Below are 25,693 nucleotides of genomic sequence, written 5' to 3'. Positions count from 1 at the left end.
AAAAGTAAAATTTATGACGCTTGCCCCCTCCCCCTCCTGCAATGTTAAAGGAATTGTTACTTACTTCAGTATCCCTTGAGCCTAATTTTCATGAAGCATTTGAGTATGTGCCTGTTGCCCCAGATGACTAATGTATTTTTTTTTAATGTCTTGAGTTGTCTAGTTTTTCTTGGCTTTTGAGAGGAAAAAATTTCTAAATTTGGAATTAGCTACTGACAATTAATGTGAATCAGAAATAGAGAATCCGTCTTCTGCTTAATCTTAGTTGATCAGTTTGTGGAAATGTTGCTGGAGGTAGTAGAGTGTTTTGTGGTGCTGTTAGACTTCCATCCCTGAGCTTGACTCTCAGTGCTGTATTACAACGTGTTCATGGGAGGCTCATTTGGGTTTTGTGGTGTGTTGCTGAGGAGAGTTTTGAAGGGGAAGTTCAGTCCATTGTCTCTTTGCTAAGCTGATCCATATGGAGTTCAGATAACGTGGTTATTAGTTTGTGGTAAGGATCCTAGCTGTCAGTTTAACACATCTGTTTTTGCATGTCATAATAATTAAAAAGTCTCTATATGAAGCTGTTACTTGAGGTTGTAAGAATCTCTCTTGGGTAGTCTCTGACACCATATTAGAGATGTAAATGTTTTGAGAGCCACAGTCCAGAATGAAGACAGAGTTCAGCTTTTTCTCAACCTACCTCCTTTCTTTTTAGAGCAATGTCCCACTCATTGTACAAATATGGTCATGTTAATTAGTGTTGCAAGCTTAAAAATACTTCAGACTGTCATTAGTGATATTGAACAAGGATTTTGTTTTTTTATTAAACACACTGAAATCTTCTGGTGTCATGAGCCAGAGAGTTAGAAATATGACTCTGTGTTGCTGTAATTCATGGTACTCACTCACATTTTCCATGGGTGAAACTGCTTAAGCTGCTTTTTTCAAGTCGATTGATCTCAAATGAAGTGCGTGTCTTAGTAGATCTTCAGCAGTGTTGAGGATGTTGCTAGCAGTTTTTCATTGTATTAGGTGACCTGAACCTAAGGTTCCCTATAGGGAGGAAATTGCAGTTAATCTGCAGAACTTGTCTCATAGTTTTTAAAACCCATAGCTTTTAATTCCACATAAATCCGTTTTGTAGATTATAATTTGTTTAATCTATTTTAGTAACCTTTGAGTCTTACCAGAAATGTTTAGAAGCTAAAATTTAGGAGTGTGCCTTAATTATTAAGAAACAGGCAAATTCTTTCAAATGATACTGTTTACCCCACTTCAAAGTAAAGAATAAACGTCTTTATGGGTGATGGTAAAAATATTTGTCCAGTCTTTGTTTATTTCGATAATTGAGATGTGAAGGAAACTGCCATATACTGATTTTCTTTGAAGAAGAAAATCGGTAGGAATTATGTCTGGAGTGTGCTGAAAGTCCATTTTTCATCTCTGAGGCTTTTTTCAGCTCTATGATTTGTGACATTTGAGTACTGGATCATACAGAAATTTACTGCATTCAGTGGACCTTGTTAGTGAACCTGATAATTTTCAAAGTTGTGTCTTAATTTGAAAAGTGATTTCTCATTGCTCCTGGGAGGTGAACTGAGGGGAGAAAGAAAACAACCCCAAAATTATTTAATTATTAAGCTGTAGCTGTAACAAGGAAAGGAGCAAATGATAGGATGGTTGGACAAAAAGTTTATCTGCTCTATCAGTGAGGAGAACCCAAGTATAACTAATTAAAAAGAGAAAAGCAAGCAGCAAAGAGCAAAATAAAATTTACTGTACATTACACAATATATAAGATTTAACTTTTATCTTTTTCATTTTAATAATCAGTAATGCCTTTGCATTTGCTGAGTATTGCATTAGTAAAATGAGTCCTTGACTTTCATTAGTTTACTGCTCCTCACTTTTCCTTTTTAGGGTGTCATTTTCTTACTACCATTTTAGAAGAATGATTGTATTATGAATAAAACTATATGTTTACAGTATGATTTTCATCTGCATTTGGTCCTTTGTGCTGCTCCATGTATGTATGACTCCTGGTCTGTTTATAGCAATGTTTTTGGCTGATGTCTGTGAAATTCTGTGTGAATTGTAACTTGGAGAAAAAAGGAACTTCTTTACATTGGAATGCTTACCCTGTGAATCGGATATTGCAAAACAGTACGGACTTTGCTGTCCTGGATTGGCAGTGTGGCAGGAGAAGGGTAGGGAATGAAATAAGGCTTTGTAAGATTTTTTGCTCAATAGAGCTGCTACTTGACTGGTATAAAACATTTATTTGGGGGGGCATAATGAGTATGTAGTTAGGCAGTACAGTGATCAGGCTAGATTTTCTTTCTTTGGCAAAGCCTTGTGCATTCAACTTAGTAGGTTATGAATTTCTGGAAGACGTTACTGCACAGTTGGTGTATTCTCTGGGGCTACTGCTCTGCTAGGAAAATTGCAAGTTTTTATGCTTTTGGTTGCATGTGGAAGGCAGCCATGTTTATTTCAATACACTAGGCCACATAAAAATGCAGTGAAGAAAAATTGTTTTGTCTTACCACTTTTACATTTGGCAAATCAAAATGACCATGATAGGCTGTTCTGTTACTGCTGGCATGTTGGGTATTGTGTTCCTATTGTGTTGCTTTATTTCCTCCCATGTGCAGTACTTTAGAAGTGTTCTGCACAAAGATTTGCACTGAAATAAAGCCAGTTAAAATACACTTTAGACATTTTAATTTAGGCTTATCCTAGATAAATTTCTATAATTTTTACCATTTGAAGAAGTCTTCTTAATTACTTATCCCCATAATATCACCACCATAAACTTATCTTGCTGTTAAGTCTTTGTTAACAACTAATTACTATCTGTCACTTGGTAGTATTTGTTCTTTTGAAGAAGTTCAGATTCTGATATTGTCTGTAGTTTAATTTGATTGCATGTTAGCTGAGAGGTGGAACATGGAGTCATAGAAAGTACAGATGGAGTTGTCACAAAGGTAATGACCTTCCTTGCTTTTTTGCTGCCCAGTGTTTCTTTCCACATGCCTGGTGTGTGGGCACAGAAGCAGTGACTCTCCTAAAGCCCTTCCTGAATCCCACTTCCCTCAGAGGGACTGAAGGAGCAGACCATCTTTGAGTTCCAGCTGTTTTTCAAGTCCAGCATAGTTTTGAGCCCATGTTGCAGTTCAAAGTGTCTTGGATTCAGTGCTTGGGATATGGAAAAAACTTACAAAAACATTAAAAGGAGTCCTAATGTAACAGAATCTCAAATCTTTAGTAGGCATCAAGTCAATTTTGAATTGGTTCCTAGACTCTTGCTCTTTGTGCTTTCTGGTGATTTTCATGCATTAGTAAGGAAGATGTGATTTTTGTTGGAAAGGCTAGAAGATAGCTGTGATATTTTAACCTTGACTCTGACCTGCCCTATGACTTGTTAATCACTAGGGAAGACTTGCTCACACAGTTGCACCACTACAGTTTTATATAACCGTAGGGCTGATGCCCTTGTTGGCCATCTTCCAGTTAGGAGTAGCTCTTTCCAGCTTTAACCGCTTTCAAAATAATGATTAAACTGAGGAAACTCACTGTGATTGTGCAGTAAACATTTCCATGGGGAGTTCTGAAACTGAATTGGAGTATTTATAACACAGTATGAATTTCCTTATGGTGCATCAAAGATACATATCAGCAATTGCTAAATCTGAAAATACACTAATAAGGAGTGCAAAACCAAGTCTTTGTTCCTCTTTCCTGAGGAAAGTGTAGCTAGTAAGTAAGGTCTAATTGTAAGAGGAAAAGGTGAAAAGTTGCCATGAGGAACTGTCTCAAGGGACAGTAGTATGCTCTCTCTTATCAGGCCTGTTTCTGGGGTATGGACTAGTCCTGGTGATCCTGTTCTCGTGATCTGCTTTGCCAGGCATGCAGCTGGGAGATACAGAGCTGGTGGCAAGTCACAGCCACCTTAAAATGGCTCAGGGTTAGGCTTCGCAAATTATCATTCAAGTGAGGGGAACCCCCTTGTTTTTAGAGGTGGACCTCTGTTTGTGGGTTGCTCTCTGGCCTTTTAAACATCTTCAGCAACTTTCTCAGACAACTTGAGCTGTCACCACTTGCTTGGCTGGACCTTCAGATTCTTAGGTGACAGCTGTGCATGGATTTAACCACATACTAAAACCTTGCTGCCTCAGTATAAAAAGGTAATTTGGTAATATGGTTGTCATGTGTACATACAGTGTTCAAGCCCTTAACTTGTTTGAAGTGCCTAAAATTCTTGTTCTCCAGAGTATCATCTACTTTGGCCTTGTAGGCTTTCCAACAGCAAACAGCAGTTCAGCAGTCCTTTTGTATGCTCATTCCTGAAGTTTGGGTACAGATCCAAATATAAAGGGGTATTATGTGTAAAACAGAACGGAGGTCTGGGTGGTGAACCCAAACCTGTAATTACCCTGCACCATCAGCATGCATTTATGGCCGGCCCTGTAAATGCCCACATGGCTTGTCCTGGTGACAGGAGGCAGTCGGCATTGCTGGAGCAGCCATGATGAGTTTTTATGCAGCTGAGGGCAGCTCAGGTAGGACAGGGTTCCTGATGGATGCGTGTGGGTGGACAGTCTGGGGGGACTGCAGCTCTGACAGGCCAAGGGGCCCCTTTTGAAGAAACTGCTGCATAGTAGTGTTGGCCTATCGGGGCCAGCTGGAGGTGGGTGTGACTTGCTGCAGCTGCTCTGATACTCCTGCAGAGTGCTTGGTGACAGTACTGGGGCTGGGCACAGTGTGAAATGGGGGCATGCTGCTGAACTGATACACCATGTGGGGTTTGAAAGTCTGCACAGTGAATTTGAGGGGTTTGTTCATGGGTTGGATAGAATTGGCTTCACAATATTTTATTGGTATAATAGGTATGTTGTTGGCTCTTTCTCATGTTTGGGAAATGCCTGTTAGAGTAGAGTCACGGTGGTGGTGTATTTAGGCCGCTACAATATTTAAAAATCACCATGTACATCTTGGCATGCTGAACAAAATGTAGTGATACTGCAACTGTGGTATGGGATTATGGTAAATTAAATGCATTGATGTGCATTTTAATGTTTTGAAGGGACTGTTCAAACAAAGCCATCTGGTAAATTCTCATCTCATTTTTTTCCTTGAAAAAGGGAGGTGATTTTACCGCTTAGCAGAAATAAATTAAAATATGTCTGTGTTGAACAACCTACAAAAATACATTAAGAAATTATAATGATTTTTACCTCAGTAGAAGAATATAGTAAATAAAGACTAAAAGAATGGCTAATAAAAAAATATCAAACAACTGTTTCACTACATGATCAGTGTCTAAAAAAAATTGAGACTGTTGGTGTAACTGAGGAGTACAGCCTTGTAATTATGATATACTAATTATATCTTGGGGGAGAAATCAAGTGCATCTATACATGGGCTTTTGTTGTTGTTAGGCATGTGCATCACAAGTGTGTCATGGTTGTAAGTATTGCTTTGACAAGCCTAACTTGCCCCCATACTAAGTCATTCTGCCTGGCTCTGACCATGCAGGATACTTTAGGTGTAGGATTATGGTCTAGCTTTTGAAAAACTGTGTTTAACTATGAGACTTAGTGTGTTATCCTTATTTTTTTTTTTTTTTTCTCCTTATATCTTTATAGAGGATAGCATACAATTTTAGCCAACATAGTGTAGGCAAAGGTTTTGAGGTAGTGCTGGTTCAGGTTGCAGTAACACATGTTTGGGCAAATTGATCTTTAAGCTTTGTAGGGTACTAAACAGTTTGGTGTTGGTGTACCTCTTTTTGCTTTTGTGATGGACTGTCTTTCTAACCTGCAGGGTTAAAGGTGGGGAGAAAGAAGTTTGAAATAGCAATTTTGTCACTGTTTGTGTAGTTAGAAGGCTCAGAAGACAGAATTTGCATTATAATGGCTCTCATTTTGCACTATACTGTGTCATTTAGTCATGTTCTCTGTGTGTAGCTCTCTGAAGACTTTGAAACAATTGGTTTTTTATTACTCCATTCACTCCTACCTATCAGTCCTTTACTGTTCTTTACTGTAATTGCCCATAAGATAAAGTCTTTGCCATTTTCAAATCACTTTGACTTCTTATTTACTATGAATGCTAGATTGCTATACAACTTCATGTTCATGTAGTACCCCCTGGGTATTGAGAAATTTCTCAGTAGGGAAAGTAAAAGCTAGGTGAGTGTTATATTTGCAATATCTTGGTTTTTCCCTGAAATGTGTAACAAAATTACTATTCTTAGTTTGGTGTGATTTATGTGAACACTTGGAACTTTAAAAAAATCCCATTAAGAACAATGGAAGAGTTTTTACTTACTTAGAAATTTTAGAGGAATGGGAGGCCTTAAGAGCAGGAAATTTAAAATAAGGTTGCAGCGTGGAATGGTTGTCCTTGTTTAATTGTAGATGGAACTTTTCAGGTGCCTTGAGCTTAGGCACAAATACAGATCTAAAAGATGTTGAGAATTGTCTCCTTTCTCGTTTCAGCTGTTCAAGTGTTTTCACATTGAGGAAAACCAGGTTGCCTTCAAGAGTAGTTGGTAGGGAGGCCAGAAGCAAGTGGCCATTTGGGAAAGTGCTGCTTTTGGTGTTCTAGATGTCAGTACCTTTATTGCAGAGACTGAGGTGCAGGAAAATTTAGTCTACTCAGTATGCATAAACAGAAATAGTTACATAGAACTAATAACAAGTAGTCTCAAAAGAAAACAACAGTTTTAAGAAAACAGCATTGCTTCCGTAAACTTAAAACCTGTTTTTATGCATCTAACCATGTAGGCTGTTGATAAGCCTATTTAAATTTTATGATCTAATGTTGAGGATAAAATGTCTGTTAATTTCTGAATTGGCATGTTAGGACTCTTAAAAGCATCAAAATTATAAAGGCTGTTTGTTTGCTAGTAATGTAATAAAGTTTGAGAGTTAGACCAGTGAAGGGACGTACTGCATTACTCTAATTATAAAATCAAAGTGAGTTTTATGCTATGTGAAAAAGAAAAATGCATGTGGTCTCTTGAAATACTTCTGCATCTGACCTATGGTTCATGTGGCTGTGATCCAGGTTTTGGACAACTTTCCTTCTCCCTTTCCCTCTTCTTTGCCCTTCCCCCTCCTTAGAATGCTGATGGTTGATTACTTTGAAATCATACATGGTGAATAGTCTTTCTCCTTTCTTTCAGGGACCAGTTACTCTCCACAAGAAAATTCACACAACCACAGTGCTCTTCATAGTTCAAATTCCCATTCTTCTAATCCCAGCAATAATCCAAGCAAAACTTCTGATGCAGTGAGTATTTGTGATTGATTTTTATCAATGAGTTGCCCTGTTCATACACACCATATTTTCATCATTTTGTCTAAGACAGGCAGCATGTACATTGTGCTTGTACATTTCCAACATCAGTTTTTATTTTATAAACACTCTGTAAACCCAACCTGCAGTTGGGTTTATGTTTTAAAACTATTCTAATTGGTATTCATTAGAGCTTTGAGTTACCTGTCATTCACTTTAAAATGTTAGATTATTTAAATGACATAGATACAGAAATATTTTCCATGAACTTCATGGTAAATCTAGAGTAGACAGTGTGAGTTTACTTATTTGAAATGCATTACATATTGTGAATTTTACTTACTTCAGTATCAAAGTTTTAGTAGTTAGAGTGGTGTTTGGAAAAAAATTGCCCAAAAGCAAAATTGGTAAATTTGTGATCGGTGGAAAAATTTTGGCAAGATAATAATTCTGAGTATGTTGTAAGGTGAAGGAAACTAATGTTACCAGTATTGACCTTACTGTATCCCACTAAATGGACTGTTAGATTTTGTTAAGGGGTTTGATGGGAATAAACCAGAGGAAACTATTGCAGAATGCAACAGGAGGATACTGGTCATGTGTTCAAGCTGTCAATGAAACGGGCATTTAGAGGTGGTGGTAAAAGGTGCCATGTAGTTTTAAAAACAGTGGAAGCTGTTAAATTTGTATATCAAAACTCTCAAGTAGTCTTTTGTCCAACACTGTTTGTATTTTAAAGGCTTATGATTCTGCGGATGATTGGTCTGAACACATCAGCTCTTCAGGCAAAAAATACTACTACAACTGCCGAACAGAAGTTTCACAGTGGGAAAAACCAAAAGAGTGGCTGGAAAGGTATATGTTTGTATTTGTTTTAACTGTATAAAGAACAAATATTCTTAAGCACATTTCAGAGCACTTGAGCTTATCTAATAGATTACTGCAATAAAAGATTGTGCTCTAAGTCTGCTGTGTTCCTACCCTTACCATGACCTCTGGCACCTCTTTTATCCCTTGACAATCCAGAGCTTGAGAGGGAGCTTGAGAGCTTTGTATGGGGATGATTTTTTGGGGGCTGGTGGTGGTGTTGTTGTGGGGGGGTTTTATTGGTTGGTTGGTTTGGTTTTTGTTTTGTTCCGGGGTTTATTTGTTTGTTTTGGTTGGATTTTTGTTTTGGTTTTCTGGGTGAGTGTTGTTTTTAATGTTTTGTTTTGGGGTGGGTTTTTGGGGTGGGTTTTTTTGGACAAGGTTAGTTAGCTGAACTGGTATATTATGGGCTTCAACAAGCACGGATGGAAGGAAGCAGTGGCTGGAGTTTGCTAACCACACCTGTAGCAGCAAGCTCTTAACAGTTTAATTCATCTCATGTAACTTAAATAAACTGTTTTATTATTAGATAATGTAAGTTTTTACCTAACTTTTGTTTTCTTTTCTTCAGAGAGCAGAGACAAAAAGAAGCAAGCAAAATGTCAGTTAACAGTTTTCCAAAAGATAGGGATTACAGAAGAGAGGTGATGCAGGCGACAGCTGCCAGTGGGTTTGCCAGTGGAAGTATGTGGTTTTTTTTACAGCAATATATTCTTGCCTTGTTTACATTACTGTTTCCTTTTCCAAACTTCAAAAATTGTAAAAAAATCCCTTTCCTTGGCTCTTTTTCTCAGCTTTTTGTATATAAAAGCCAAAGTGGATAACTCAGTTAACTCTTCCAAATGTGGTTTCTTTAAATAACTTTACTAGTGCAACATTTCCTTAATGCTTTTCATGGTTCTCCTCCTTTTGTGGCTTTTACTGTCAAGTTTAATTATGTTCATGGGTAGTTCCTTAAATAATTGCATAATCTGTAGTTTAGTTGGAGTGTTGTGATCATTGAGACCTGCTAATGCCATATTCTTACCTTAAAAATAAAGATTTCACATCTAAAAATAATAACCTAATTCAATGGATTTTGATATCTGAGTTTTCAGAGGCTTTTTTTTGTGCGTGTTATTGAGAGCATATTTTTACCTCACCAATACTCTTAGCAAAATCTTCCCTGGACTATAAGTTTCTGTGACTTGGAGATTTCTGTCCTGATAGCTAGCTTTAATATTTGTCAGTTTTCTTCTGGAAAATAGTTGTACTGTGAGATTCTGTCTGTATGCTGATGTAGTTTGGATAAATTTGTAGCATAGTTCTCAGGGTAGTTTAAAAGGCGAAGCCAAAATATTATTCTTCATCCATTCTCTTGGGATTTGACAAGGTAGAGATATATAAAGAGGTATTTTTCTGTGTACACTGAAACTTACTGCATATGCTAAAATATACTGGATGCTGCAAAAAGATAGCAGTCATGCATAATGCAGTGAGTATTTGTTTTGTGACAGGTGAAAATGTAAGAATCTATAAAAGAATTACTCTCTGTTTACTTGGTATGTTCGCTGAGTAGCATATTTTAAAGTCTATGATCATGTGACCAGTGCAGATGAGTAATTCATTTAATATGTATAAATGTCTTGAATTAATTGTAAGTAAGCTTGTTGTAGTAGTACTCAAGTGACATGAAGAGGAATTCTTTGAAGGCTACAGTGTGAATCTGTTAAATTATACGTGATGTTCAGGGGTTTTGATGAACAAAAGAAAAATGGCATAAATTATCTCTTCACACTAAATACAAGATGGAAATAATAGATCTTGATTTAGATCTTTTTAGGAGACTTCAAAAGTTAACTTGACTGTAACACTGGTTATAAAGCAGCCTTTCATGAAAACAGTGCTTAACTGGAGCTCTAAATCAAGCAAAGGTCAGAGAAAATACATTTTGTCAGTGAGTAGAATTAAATTTTGCCTTTTTTGATACTGATCTACTTGAAGCTTTTTTTAATCATAAGAAGTTCAATCAGCTCTATTTGTTGGTGTGCAGCTGTATTAATCAGTTACTGCAGTCTTAGACTTGTTTCTAATTTAATCCTTTTTTTTTTTTTTATTGCAACATTACTTGGGGAATCCTGAAAAAAGTGGAAGACAAGCATTCCAGTGACACCAGCAGTATGCTCCCACAGAATATTTTATCTCAAACGAGCAGGCACAATGACAGAGACTACAGACTGCCAAGAGCAGAGACTCACAGTAGTTCTACTCCAGTACAGCATCCCATCAAAACAGTGGTTCATCCAACTGCTACCCCAAGCACTGTTCCTCCTAGTCCATTTTCTCTACAATCTGATCACCAGCCAAAGAAATCCTTTGATGCTAATGGAGCATCCACTTTATCAAAACTGTCTACATCCGCATCTTCCATCCCTGCACAGAAAACAGAAAGAAAAGGTATGTCTAATGAAATTCCCTCTAGTATTCAAGATGATGCATTGCATTACATTGCTTGTTCAAAGTATATTAGTACTAGAATTTAAATACTTTTTTTTTCTGTTTGATTGTGTGTGCTTAGAACCTGATTACTGTTTTGATGTGTTTACTTTCCCCAAACCCAATATGCTGTATCATACACAACTTCAATTTGACACTGTGGTATTTACTATTTATGGCCTTATTCTGCAAATTAACATTTCAAATGATAATTTGAAAGATGTATTTTTGTAGAACATATTTTAATTCTTCTCTCTTGTTTTGGATCTTTGGCATTTATTTGAGTTGTTATGTAGTTACACAGTTTGAAAGTCATTTTGGACCATTATGTTTTATGAACTTCTGTTACTGTTTGGAATGCCAGTGTCAAACCTTTCAATCAACACAAGCACAGTTTTTACAGAAAGCGAGAGTTTTCTACATTTTTGTAAGAGCTAATCTGTTTTGATCTGTATCTTGAGAAATATTGGGTCTTCAGTTAGAAATATTGGATCTTCAGTTCTAAATCTGATAGTACGTGTTTCTGTTATCTGATAATACCTGGTAGATACAGTTACAATCAAGCGAAGATCAGGACTTCACTGTGGGTTGTTTATGACCTTTCAGACCTCTGTCTTTTGGTTAGATTTACTTCATTATTAGGGATGAAGAGCTCAAGAAGATTGTGAGAATGAGATGTGTGCCATTAACGACAGTGTGTTACTTTGGTGTAGTTGAGTTTTCAGAGTGATATTGTGTAAGAAAATTCTATTTTGAGGGCTTTGGGAGGGAGAAAATAATTTTTGATAATCATGTTGTGTTTTAATTTAAAATAGTGTATAATTAATACGTAATGGAATTCTTTTTTTGAAAGATGGCTTGTTGCCCTGTCCATATTTGCAAGTTGGCCTAGATAAATAGTTCTAAAACGAAGACCAAAACAGACTCTGGTCTGACACCAGTCTTGTGCTCTGTGTTTATTTTCAACTCTTCCACTTTTGTTTATTAAAGAGTTGCAACTTCTACACAGACTTAAGAACAGCTGGCCACACAAAATACTCGAACAATAGCATACACTGACAAATACTGTAAGATAATTGTGCATGTAAAGAAATTTTTGGATGTTTTTTCTTGACACTTTGTGCAATTTTTACATAACCTGGGTCATTAATACTGACTGTAAACTACAGAGGAACAGGTTATTTTCAGCAAGCCTTTTCCTATTCAACACAGTAAAGCACAAAGTAAGGTGTACTAGTTCAGCATGGCTCTTGTACTGAGTGTAGTAGTTACCTGCTTCAGTTAAGCCTCTATTTTCTGATTGCAGTTTGATGCACTTGTACACATTACAGTGCAAAACATCATGTCAAGTGATCTTTCCTTAATATATCTACTCCATTTCCATTTCTATATTTAAAATACACTTTAAACTCCTATTATTATTACTCAATTCTGGCATGTTCTTGATTCCCATTTGGTGTGATCAGATTTCAGAGTGGGTATTCTTTTGCTGCTTTCTGCACATCTTCGTTAATTGAAGAGATGACTCATAGCAATTGAAGGAACTTCCCATTCTGACAACTGCTACAGATGTTGGCAGAAAGCTCAAATATTTCTTACATACAACATTAATTTGAGAACATACAGCAGGTTATGATATTGAAAACAATCACACAGGGCAGTCTTGATACTGTAAATCTTACGTTAGAATCCACAGATTATATTAAATATTTCACTGAATTTCTGTATTCTTAGATAGGTGTTTTTTAAATTTTATATGGGTTAAATGGATAGATGCTCTGTAATAATCATGCCTCATTGATCTGTTTCACGGCACTTGATTGTGAGCAAATACTGTACTTACTGAGCTTCAGAAAAGGGTCGATTACAGAAAGTTAGCAAATAATTGAAGATTTAGAATAGGTAAATGTTGAGCTTGAAATTCTTACTGTAGAAAATGTATGTTTTTATATGTTGCTTTTTACATCTTGTACAGAAACAGAAGAATTCAGTGCAGGTGCTGTCATGATAAAAGCTCATCAAACAGTACATTCAGTTGACTTTTCTTTTTCTGGTGAATGTCAGACTGTCTTTTTAAGGAAATTAAACCAGTAAATTTTCCATAGCATTTTACATACTTAAATTTAAAAAAGGGAAGAAGCAGTGCTTTGGATGATTTACTGTTACTCATTCTCTCAGGAGTGACTGTGAACCTGCAGTACTAGAAGTATGCAGTTTAGAAAATATTTTTTTGTAGCTGTTATACAAATTGAAAATGGAGTAATTGTCCTGACACATTTGGTTCAAACAATCTTCTATCAGTCTTTGCAGAACTGAAAAATAGTTTGAGAGGTTTATGTTTACAGTAGTAAAGCAAATAGCCTTTGATCTTCTTTTTCGGTTCACTGATTATGCCATCCCTCTTAAAAAGAGGTAAAACTGTATTTTTTTGTCTATAAAAATAGATTGGTCCAAATGACTGAATAATACATGCAGTAGTCCTTCCTTAAATTAATTCTTGCTTCTTGTGAATGTGTTGCTGGCTGCCTTATGCCAGCATATATGTACCACTGTTTTAATAGTCCTGATTTCAGTGTGTATTTTTTTAAAGCAGTAATAGTTTTGAACAGCAAAACAAAGAAGAACACAAAACCCAACGACAATGCTTTTTTCAGCTCAATCTCTTTTGCTGCAGGGGTATGTTGTAGTCCCACAAGGAGATTGAATAAAATCCCTGGCTGAATTATAGCTCAGCTGTTAGCAGTAGAATGGCTGGCAGTAGTGGAGAGTTCCTGGGGAACTATTTGACCTCTACCCTTTGGTTTGAATGTTCCAGTCAGAATCTGCTGCTTCTGTTTGTGCTCACTGTGAGTGCTTTATGCAGGTAAAGTGTGGGGTTGCTTTTCCTACTTTTTGGCTGCTTTATCTGTAGGGCACATCACATTTTCCTATTTCTAATTCAGAATGAAATGTTGTATTGTCCATATCTTAACAGTGTGTCTGTCTGTAGGATACTGCTTCTCACACCTTTTCTCCAAGTCCCATCAAGGCAGCACTTCTGTTTCTAGTGCAGCAGTACTCTGAAAACTTTTATGAGAACACAGCAAGCTGGCCAGTGCAATGCTGGGTGGGTTGTGACTACGGTGCTTCTTTTCCTTTTCTCACCCTTGTGGTTTTCTTGTAACACTTGCTAGCTTTAGTGGTCAGTTATTAACATTGCTTCTGGTATTGTTGCATCTTCTTTGGCTGAGTTTTGCAGTTTCAAGTATATTACTCAATTCATATGTCGGTTAGAAAAAGTTACATGAGACTGTTAGTTTCTTCCAGTACTTTATACGTGTTTGCTGAACATTGCTGTTACATTTATTTTGACAGCAGAGGTAAAATATTAAAAAAAAAAAAAAAAAAAACAACAATTTTAAGACTGGAGTAATCCAAATGTGAGAAATAGGGATTTTTTTTGTATTTTAGATAATTTGAGTATTTTTGAGAATCTAGTTGCTATTGTTACTATAGTTTCATTTGGTCAAATGTATTTACAGAATGCATTGCTTTTAAATATTTATGTATTTTTGTTGTGGCTTACAGTCCTAAGTAGATCAGAACTGAACTACGTAAAACAAGTAAATGTGACTGTCAGTGCTCAGAGTTTAGTTGGTGGACTGTACATTCCAGGTGCTTCAGCACCGAAAATGTGTTATCATTCTTAATTGTGAGCAGAAAATACAGCAGTTCTGTCAGCTGTTCTGGGTAGTAGTTTTTTAATCAGTGAAGCAGAGATGATGTTAGGGTGACATCATATAGGGTGACAAGATACAAATTTCTGAAAATTTTGTAATGCAGTTTTTCTCCCACAGAGAGCACACTGTGCGAGCACAAGGGCCTAATAGTTGCTAACAGTGCAAAGATGACAGCTCAAGCTCACAAGAGAGTGGTTGGGTAATGTTTTAGTGTTGACTCCAAAGGACTTTGGATGCATTTGTTTTGTTTAAATGGGATAAAAATTACATCAGTGGTAAAAGCTGTAGGAACACTCAGAGGGTCATTTTAATAATTTAGGATTAGGAATCATCTAGTCAACAGTAGTCAGTAATTTCCATGTCATTAAAAATAAATCTTTGTTGCTATAAATCAGAGTAAGAACAAGCCAATACATCGCATTAATTTAAAGCTGGTCATGTTGGGAGTACTAGTATGTTAGCTATCAGAAAGAGGGGCTGTGAAGTAAAGTCGTTTCATCACAAAAAGGCGTTTCCTGGTTTTGTTCTTTTTTCCCCATCCACTTCTCTGTCACACTCGTGTGCCTGATGAGCTCAGCACACCCTAGTCAAGAGGAGAGTAGGCAAATTACAGGTGCTCACAGGACTCCAGCAGACACAGCAGGGTGGCAGCAGCACAGCAGAGGTGTGGGACTGTCAGTGTCAACCCCTCTGCATTGAAGCAGAGTAGCTGAACAGTCAGAAGGCTTCCATTTCCACCCCCTTGCATTCAAGCTTGCAGGCTCAGGGTTGCCTTTCAGAATGTCAGTCCTGGCAGATCAGCTGTTTGCTTAGGAGCGAAAATTCTTGTCATAAGGGCAGAGATTGGTGATGGCAAGATTCAGTAGCATGTTTATGTACTGGCTCAAACTGAGAAGCTAAGGGTGCTTAGAAAGAAACTGAGGATTGTTTTGGCACAACTGCTGAAAATTATCTGGTTTTGGGTTTTTTCCTGAAAGGATCGTTTGGCCACGTTATTAAAAATTTCCCACTGCTTGGAAGCATCACACCAGAATGTTCCCATTCTGACTTGACCTGGTGTTTCTACTTCAGTGAAAACTTGGGCAAACCTCTTTGCAAAACTTAAAACGAACTGCATCTTGTGTCATACTGGTTCTTGTCATATGAAATTCTGACTGATAACTTGGATTTCTTTACTTTTTGTCCAAAATATGTGATTATGGGTCATGCTCCCAGCGTAGAGGGTTATGAATAGAGAGCTTTTCCCTAACAATTGTGGTTTTCAAAAATTATTTTCATTATAAGAAGGTTTTTTCCTGCTCCATTTTAATGTTAAACCAATTAATAGTTCTTCCCATTAAATTAATCTCCAGATCTAATGGTGTTTCTTTTTGCCATCTGATTACTTTGTTTTCCTCTGTTTGGTGTGGGTTTTTTTTTTTGTTTGTTTTTTTTGGTTTTTTTTTGGTTTTTTTTTTTTTTTTTGGTTTGTTTTTTTTTTTGGGTTTTTGTTTTGGATGGCTTTATTTTTGGTCATTTTTTTTCCATGTGAATGAAGTTGATGGTCCAGAAAGTTGTTTAGTTCTATAATACAGGTCTGTATGTAGGCTGCGTCTAATAAACTTATTTGCATAATTGTCAAAAAGCAAACTGTATTTTCACATTATTGCCACAAAGTGAATGGATTTTTAAAGTTTTTTTAAAGCTCCCAATATTGAGACTTTATGGTGCATAGCTTATAATGGAAAAATTGGTGCCAAGTCATATTTTTAAAATCACAAAAAGTAATTTTAAAAATGATCTAATTTTCTTTTTTTAGTCATTCAGAGGAAGAGATTTTATTTAATGAAGTTCTTACAACGTGAAGAGATCTCAGCATGCTATGTTCTAGTTTTAGTTTTTGGGATTTTTTTTTATCATTTAAAAAGATTTCCTTGGGACTTCCATGATAAAAGCTGAAGTTTTAGGCGAGGTTAGAGTCATTTGCATAGCATTTGTTTTGAAATTGATGTTGACAATGAATAGACTGCAGCCTTGCCCTGTTCCACTTCTTCAGCCATAGTCTGTGGTGTAAAGCCTGCAAAAGTCTTAAGTTGTTACAGAAATTTTTTTATAAGGTGTGGATTCATTTGCATTTTGTGTTGGTAGAATTCCAGTTGTCATTTCAAAATTAGTATGATGCTCAATGATTCAGGTTAGCTTTATGAATGACTGCCATGTAAACCAAAACTTTATTCTGCAAGAATAGTGTAGATTGCTTGTCAAGGAACATGAATTGATGTTGACACAGGTGTAGGGACTGGTGTATCAGATTTGTAAAGCTACAGGATTTAAATTTGTGGAGATGTTTAACTTTTCTCAGCATGCTATGTTCATCTTGACTGTGTTTCATGATGTTTGAGGGCTTCAAGTGCACTTAAGAACCACAGGCTTATATTATTAATAGGCATTTTAAAAACCCTAATAAACTAAAAAAATACTGTTTAGATGTTGGAAAGTAAACTTAATTCTATGGCAAAATAAACAATGAAACAGAAAAATAAATTGGGGAGGAAAAGAAGGGAGTTGGGAGTTTCTGCTTCTATTTGTGGAAAAAGCAGGGTAAATCCATGCACCCTAATGAGTGTTACCTGAGGGTTTTTGTCAGACAAATATTTCATCTTGAGGAGTTCTGGCTAGTTAAATTAACTTCAAAAGGCAAAACTTGCAGGCTTTGTACAGCATCATAAATTAAACAAGGTTTTAAACTTTGTAGTTACATTATTCAAAAATGGATATGAAAATATTTGGAGGCTTTGTTTTGTTGGCAGCAATTCTAGGATTTAGTATCCTGTCTGAGCCATGAAGTAAGATAGATGGGTTTAAATTAAGCTAAAGAAAGTTATGATTATATGCAACTAATTTGTAGTCTATATTTTTAACATGTGAGTTTCCATCACAGAGGAGTTTCCCTTTGTGGAGAGCAGGTAAAGATCACGGATTGAGATGAGAACAATTTACTGGAAACAGCAATGAAATAAGGAATGGATAATAAAAGCCACAATATTGTTAGAGGGGTGTACAAGAGAGGTGAAAAATTCACGTGTGAACAAAAGCTCACCATGGGGGAACCGCAGTATGGGAGCTGCTTCCGCCTTCTCTGACTGGAGAAAGATTCCCTTCCCCAGCCCTGGCAGTGATGTTATCTTCCTGGCTGCTCCAGAAATTAACCCTGTGCTGACCAGATCCAGGACATTATCCACCCCTTATTCTATACCACTTACATCATGCCCAGATCCTGCACCTCCAACTGCTGTGCTCCCAGCTAATTGCAAGATGTATCAGAATCTCCTGATTGGTATATCTGAAGCAGTCCATACTCACTGTCCACAGCATACATATAGTGACATACATATAGCATACAGTGACAGTGTCATTCAGCAGCCAGTGTTTTAAAATTCAACATTACAGACTGTTCTCACAATATAATCAAATCCCCTTGAAGTACACATAGTGTTTCCCTATCCCTCTGCATTACCCACCAAGTGCACCCAGGTCGTTGAGCAAAAACATGGATGGGTTTGCCTACCCTGTGGATGGGTTTTGCCTTTGCTTGAGGAAGGACTAATTCAAATTGTCTTCCCTAACTCATTCTTCATATGCACCACAGGGACTTAATCCCTTTCTATGGTACGTGAAAATTTTGTTTGGACAGGGCTTTCTCACTTGGTAGAGCTTCCAGTGTTAACTAACTAGGTAGCCTTTGCTTAATTTATCGCCCATTGTTTAAAGGTCCTACCACTTACTGCTTTCAGTGTGGTTTTTAACAGTCTGTTGTACAGTTCAGTTTTCCTGGAGGCTGGTGTGTGATAGGGAATATTATATACCCACTCAATACTGTAGCCCAGGTGTCTCTGAGGCTGTTTTTGAAATGAGTCCCATTGGCTGATTCGGTTCTTTCAGGGTACCATGCTGCTTACAGGAATTGCTTTTCAAGGCCCGAGGTGGTGTGCCAGGCAGTGGCACAGGGTATGTCTTCAGCCGTCCAGTGGTTGTTCCTATCATTGTAAGCATGTAGAGCTTGCCATGGTGGATTTGTGGAAGTGTGATATAATCAGTCTGCCAGGCTTCCCTGTGCTTTTCACCATTGTCCACCGTAGAAAAGGGGCTTTACCCGCTTGATTGCAATGTGTGGTTTGCAGTTGTGGCTAACCTGTGAGATACTGTCCATGGCTAAATCCAGCCCTCAGTCATGAGCCTGTCAGTATGTTGCATCTCTTTCCTGATGATGTGAGGTGCCATGAGCCCACTGAGTCAGAAATAAATAATTCACCCTTATGTTGCCAATGCATCTGAGACCCTTTAACCTTGGCAGCTTGTTCCACTCCTCTGTTGTTGCAGTGTTCTTCACTAGCCCAACTCTGGGGTACAGAGAGCATCTGCATGATAGACTTCTAAAGCCAACTTCCCTACCCAAGCAACCATGTCTTGCCACAGTACAGCAGCCCAGATGGTTTTCCCTCTCCAGTGCCAATTGGTCTTTTTCCATCAGTCCAGCCACCAGAGCATTTGTGACTGTCCATGACTCATTGTAAAGGTAGAGCATTAGCCTTTTTGTCTCATTCAGTGATATGTAAAGCCAGCTGGATGACTTTCACCTGTACAGCCTGACTTGATCCACCTTGTCCCTCAATAGCTTCTGTGGCTTGTCTCATAGGAGTCCAGCAGCTTTCCATTTTCAGTGTGTCCCTACAATACAGCAGGAACCATCAGTGAAGAGACTATCACTTTTCATTTGGTAGCAGCTGATTATATGGTATGGTCTCCTCAGCACATGTGACCTTTTCCTCCTCCTCTGATGACGATAGTTTGAATTTTTCATCTTTGGGCCAGTTAGTGATGACTTCCAGGATCCAAAGGTGATTTGGGTTTCCTGTTTGAGTTTTCTGTTTAACCAGCATAACCCACTTGCTCCAAATAGCATCAGTGGCATCAGGTGTGGAAGGGACTTCTCCCTTGCACATCCAGGCCAGCAGCAGCGGCAGTCAGGGTGCCAGGAGTAGCTGTACTTTGGTGCCAATCACTACTGAAGTAGCTTCTACCCCGTCATAAGCTGCCAGTATCTTTTATTTAGCTGGGATATAGCAGGCCTCAAATCTTTGTATCCTGACTCCAGAACTCCAGGGTTTGTCCTTTAGTCTCCCCAAGTGCTTTTTACCAGAGACTCCAGGAAGGACCATTCTCCCTGACTGCAATGTGGAGCACATTTTTCATATCTGTCTTGACTGACCCAAGGACAACTGCATGATCCTGTTTTGTTTAAAAATTTCTTGTTCAGGACCCTACTTGAAATCGTTCTTCTGTGTCACATGATAGAGAGGCCTGACTGCCTGTCTGCAATCTGGAATATGCATTCTCCAAAAACCCACAGCACCTAGGAAAGCTTGTGCTTACTATTTGCTTGTTGGTGGGGACATAGCTGCTATTTTGTTGACCAAATTCATTTGACTCTGATGATGTCCATCTTGCCATTTTACTCCTAAAAACTGAATTTCCTGGACAGGTCCCTTGACCCTACTTTGCTTTATGGCAAAATTTGCCTTCTGGAAGATTTGAATTATCTTCTTTTTCTCAAAAACTTCCTCTGTTGTATTCCCCCATACAGTGATGTCATTAATGTACTGCAAATGTTCTGGAGCCTCACCCTTTACCAGTGCATTCTGGATCAGTCCATGGCAAATGGTGGAGCTGTGTTTGCACCCTTGGGACAGTCGGTTCCAAGTGTACTGCACGCTCCTCAGGTGAAAGCAAACTGGCCTGCACTCTCCCGCCAGAGGGATGGAGAAATATGTATTGGCAATATCAATGGCGGCATGACTTCCCTGCCTTGGACTCAAGTTCATACTGAACTTGTCCACTGTCAGTCTCCATTGAACTAAGACACCTGCCATATGGGCAATTCAAGTATGAGTGAGTCTTGCTGACATTCCCTGTCTCTCCAGCTCACAAATTATTTTATGATAGGGAGTCCCAGTTGGTGTGGTATTGTCGACAGTGATGTGGTAGTCACTGGTAATTACCCAATTACTGGTAGTAATTGGGTACCTGTTGTTCTTCAGCTCAACCAGAACAGAAGAGTCCTCTGACAGACCAGGCAAGGTATTCAGCTGTCTAATTTCCTCTGTCTCTAGAGCATCTGTCCCAAATGCCCAGCAATGCCCTTTTGGGTCCTTGAAATACCCTCTCCTGAAGGTAATCTATGCCAAGGATGCATGGTGCTTCTGGGTCAGTCACAGTGGGTTTGCCATTCATTCCCAGTCAAATTCACTTAGCTTCCAGTACAGTCAGCTGTTGAGATACCCCTGTCACCCCAGAAATCCAGATGGATTCTGCCCCTATGTATCTTGATGGCATCAGGGTACATTGTGTGCTGGTGTCAACTAAAGCCTTACACTCTTGTGGGTCTGATGTGCCAGCCCATTGGATCCAGTTATACAATCCACTGGGTCAATAGATCTGATTGTCCCTTTCCCTCATCTGGCAGGGGGCAGGGCCCCTTTAGTCCTGGTCATAGTTCTCATTGCTCACTCCTTGTAAATATGAACTGGAGGTCCCTTCTAGAAGATCAGAAGTAACATCACCTCTTCTGTCTGAGACTTGTCCACTGAAAACTGAAGTGGCATTTGTCTGTGAGGAATTTCCTGTTGTTCTTCCAAGCATTCAGCTCACATACCCATACTGCTAGGGTAGAGGTGGATTTTTCCATCCCAGTTCCTCGTGTCCTCTATTTTGCTCACAGAAAAAACACAGGTTGCCTTGTGTATGTCTTCTCTCTTGAGCAGGGGAGTGCTTGCTCCCAATAGTAGAGACTTCGGTCTGTACTGGCAGGGCATGGGACATTTCCTCACTGACTTTTTCAAGTCTGTCCAAAGTCTTGGACAGTCTCCACAGCCAAGGTGTGGGTCAAGATGATCTTCATATTGCTGGAGTTGGGTAGTCACATGAAGTACGGTTTGTTTCTCCTTCTCTAGACATTAATACCAGTATGACAGTGACATGCTCTCTACAAACTTCTGCCACATGGGCTGTGTGCAGTGGACCTGATCTGAATCTGCAGGAGACTGCTTGTTATTTGAATCTCTGTAGATTACCTCCAGCACATCTGATTCACATACTGGATACATTTTTCCCATGGCATTCTACCTGCTGGAGTGCACTACTAGATTGTCCTTGAGCCAATACCTTCCCTCCGGCATGACAGGAGTCACCTCCAAAGGCTGAGAGTTTGTCTTCTTCCCAATTCCCTTTTCAATGCCCATGTCCCAGGACAGGGATCCCAGTTGCTTGGCTTCACTGCCATCTAGTTTAATATCATGGGCCATGATACCCCAGCATTGGAGGAGCTAGATCACCAGGAGTTCATTTGACTGGCAGCTGAAATCTTCCTGCATATCTCACAACTCACTCAGGGATAGGGATTGGGTAATTGTCTTTGGCCCTTCCTCCTCCTGCTTTTGTGAGGGTTCTACTTCCTCTTCGTCCCTCACTAACTGAACTGATTTGATCTTGGATTTCTTCTTATGTGTAGGGCAACTGCTCCTGGCACAGATTCATCCTATGGTTCAGCTGCTGTTTGAGTGGTCTCAGTGCCTGTTTGTTTTCCTCCTGTTCTCCCTGAGGGACTGTCTACTACTGAGCTATGTCTGCTAAAGAATAGCCAGCGTCCAACACACTGCAATGATTTCCTCCCCTCTGGAGCTGTCATACCATCCTCCTTGAAAATATACTGTTGCTCTATCAGGATCCTGTAGTTGTTCAGGGGTGAACTTCCCAGCCATTGAAGCAGAGAATTTCCCCCACAACTGACCTATTTTCTCTGGCATTCCTGCCATTTGTGACAACTCACCCATGGAGCAGCCCTCCTTAGAAATGTCTCTCTGGATTCTAAACATGGTGTGGGCCACACTGACTCTAAATGTGGTACAGACTGTACTCAAGAGACATAACAACAAGACCATGCTTTTCTTAACAACCAAAGGAAAGACAAAATTCTCAAAAGCTGGTTTAATAGGCCTGAAAGTGACAAAGGGCATAAAAAGCTGGGGAAAATTAAATGCCCCTGTTCCCCACAGAATAGGTACAATTTAATGGACTCCCAGAGGTAGGCCCCAAAGGAAAGGTAATAGAGCATTACTGAACACACATCCCAAATGACCCTCATTGCCCCACATGTCATAAACTGGTCTCCCACAATTCAGCAACACAGCAATCCTGATCCCTCACTCTCCCTGTTATGAAAAAAATGGGCACAAATGGCGTATACAGGAATATCTCTACAGAGTTAGGTGCCACAACCCTGTGGACAGACCAAAAAACATTGTGACATTGACTCCCTGCCCAGTACAACAAATGCTTCAGTCAAATTTGTTTCAAACCGCTCTGGTCAGGTCTGATTATTTCAACCTTTTGTACCCCATTGAGCGCCAACTAAAGCTATTGAGGTTTATGGTCGGTGTTCCCCATGCACTGTTCATTCACTGCTTCCTCCTCTCTCTCCCCTGTGACAGGCTAGAGAGGAGAATTGGAGGCACAAAAGGAAAAGATTGCAGGTTGAGATAAGAAAAATTTACTGGAATCAGCAATGAAATAAGAAATGAACACTAACAGCAACAATATTAATAAAAAAGTGTGCAAGAGAGACAATTCACGTTATGCCAACTGGATAACAACTCCATTACCCCTGCCCCTGGCAGTGAAGTGAGGTGGTATAGAATAACCCAACCCCTCTGGCTACTCCAAAAATTAACCTTGTCCTGGCCAGAACCAGCATAGCTACTTAATACATACAAGAAGTACTCGAATTTCTATCAATATTTTTATAGGTTTGTGTTTGGTTGGGTTTTTTTTTTTGGGGTTTTTTTTTTTTTTTTTTGGCAGAAACAGGTTTATAACTTGGATTTAATTAATAATAATTTGTTTAATGCAATGATGCTTTGAACAGTCATTTTATTCTACAATCTCTATGATGTTAAATAACAGTTCTAATTTGATGTATGTGTAGGTAGTCATAATCATAGAGATGCAATCTAGTATAACATTTAGTGTTTTGTTTTTGAGTTGCTAAACATCGCAGAATATTGGAATGTTAGCATTAGGTGTTATCCTTGCTTTGTATCCTTTCTCTAGGTTTAATAGGGTGATTGTACAAAAATACCTTTAACAGATACATTTTAACTTATACTTAAAATACCTGCAGTAGTACAGCTATGTGAAATAGTGTCTCCATATTGTCTGAAAGAGATAACTTGACTGTATTGTGTTGATGCAATTCAGTGTGCATTTTTAGAGCATAAAAACTCAAACTAAAGTAGTTTTACAGACCTCATGGTATTCAGTGGTTTTGCGTGACATGTTTTGAGTTCTGTTATTCAAGAAATAAGTAAATAAAGTGAATAAAATAAACCTTATCCCCACCAGGACTGGGTGGATGTAAGGTTTATTTTAACTGCATTGTTAGCTTAAGTTTGCCTTTGATTCAGTGTATTTTCTGTTCAGAACTGCAGCATGGGTGAAAAGCACTTCCAGCTGTTTGGTATGGTGGTGTGGTGTGAGGGTTAGATATTTGCTTACATGAAAAAATAAAACAGTAGTGAGTTGCTTCTCTACTTAACTTAACTGTGAAGACAAACCTAAATACATTAAATATGTTTTTAAATTAATGCTAGCAGTTGCAGTATTGTTTCATTTTGAAATGAGGGTGTTTTGTGTTTTGGTGTTTTTTAATGGTTGTTTTTCTGGTAAGGTTCTCAAAACTGTAGGTAGCAGGCTTGTACATGTAAGTACTAATGTGCCCCATTGTGCTTATTTCCCTTGCTTTTGTCTGCCAGTGTTTGTTGATCTTATTTGGACTGTGACAGATCGAAGTTCAATTTCAACTTCACATGGTTTTGTTTAGTATGATAAGAGTCTTGTTTGTTGGATATGTCTTGACCTGCAATTGTCTTAGTGTTTACTTTGAAGCTATAACAGAAGATGCAATACTTTATAACAAAAACTTTTACTAATGACTTAGTGTTTTATGGTAACTAATACCTAATCAGCTGTCCTAGTTCATGTTACTGAAAACCCTACAGAAACTTCGTAACAGGTTTTTCTTTTTTCCCCATCTTCAATCTTTGTAACCCCTTTGTCCCTTTTAAAGTTGTTCTTAAAAAAGCTCCTGGCCAAATGACCAGGTCCCTTCACAGATACATTGCTACCAACTCTGAGGAGATTGTAACTAGATAGGGGCACATCTTTTTCAGAAGATTGCCTGAAACTCCAAAGTATGTCTTTGTGTCCTGGCTGTTGCATCCTTGCCAGCTTTCAAATTCAGATTCTTAAGCAGGTTTTTTTTTTTTCTGGTACAGATTTCTCAGCTACGTGTCTGGAAAAAGTTTTCTGGAGTATTTGTGACCTTTATAAGCTATTTTTACTGTAACAGCATGGAAGCAGAAACCCTCTTCCCAGTGAGATTAGAAATCTTAGTGATAAGATTTACACATCATTACTCACTTCCATAATTTTTTGTTTGTTTTTTTAGGGTTCTTCTCCAAATTAGTCTTGGAAGTTGCAGTTAAGGTTATTGGAATACGAAAGCTGTTAGAAATTCTGTAACATTTTATTCTGGTGTAGTAAAGCAAATCAGACCATCTCACTTCTTTACTAATAAAGTCAGCATCATCTTACTTTGACCATTTTTCCAAATAAAAAATCACACCCTTAAAGTAAAAAAAGCTTCCCAGCCCGTTTTCCCAATTTTTTGAAAAAACTTTGAGACTTTTGCCTGAAATGTAGAATATCCATGTTGACATTCTCTGCCCGGTTTGAGGTTGCTTTAAAATTCGTATCTTCATTACTCTGGGCAAACATCCTGCATGAGATCTTGGATCCATAGCTTTATGCTCTGCATCCAACTTCTTTGGTGCTATAGATGCATTAGTCTTGACTGACTTTGTGGGCAGGAGTCTCTGAGGGTTTAATGAGGATGAGAGAAGGGGGAGCAAAGATTGAAATATGATGGTCCAGGTTTCTTAAAGGAAGGATATTTGAAGTGACTGATGGTACACCTATAGTAGGTTGAAATAATTCCATTGCAGAGATTTCTCACCATATTGGAATGGAGGAACAACTTTCTGTTAAGTGGAAGTCATATTTAAAATTAATTAACTCATATTAATCAGAACAAATTGCCATATAGTATAATTGTATTTAAGTACTATGTATTTCTTTGGAGAATAAGTGGTAATATTTCCTAAAATCGTATTAATAAAATAAAGGATATAGGTCTTAGTGCTTCAGAAGAAGCTGACAAGTTAAAAATTAATTATGGGCAGATACATTTT

The 25,693-nt window shown here is 38.2% G+C and overlaps 1 protein-coding gene across 4 annotated transcripts in view; it reads left to right on the top strand.

The window, feature by feature from the left end:
* The window catches only part of WAC (WW domain containing adaptor with coiled-coil), a 56,150-nt gene that overhangs the window by 12,434 nt on the left and 18,023 nt on the right, over positions 1-25,693 (top strand). For all 4 annotated transcript variants that reach the window (XM_053990803.1, XM_053990793.1, XM_053990783.1 and 1 more), the window contains exons 4-7: positions 7,178-7,284; positions 8,030-8,145; positions 8,729-8,841; positions 10,285-10,593. In XM_053990803.1, the coding sequence (XP_053846778.1) occupies positions 7,178-7,284; positions 8,030-8,145; positions 8,729-8,841; positions 10,285-10,593 (645 nt within the window). The remainder of the gene's footprint in view (positions 1-7,177; positions 7,285-8,029; positions 8,146-8,728; positions 8,842-10,284; positions 10,594-25,693) is intronic.

The sequence above is a fragment of the Vidua macroura genome, chromosome 1 (assembly GCF_024509145.1).
Source record: "Vidua macroura isolate BioBank_ID:100142 chromosome 1, ASM2450914v1, whole genome shotgun sequence".
Taxonomy (NCBI): domain Eukaryota; kingdom Metazoa; phylum Chordata; class Aves; order Passeriformes; family Viduidae; genus Vidua; species Vidua macroura.
The sequence above is the reverse complement of the archived record's forward strand: the minus strand, read 5'-3'. Positions and strand labels throughout refer to the sequence as shown.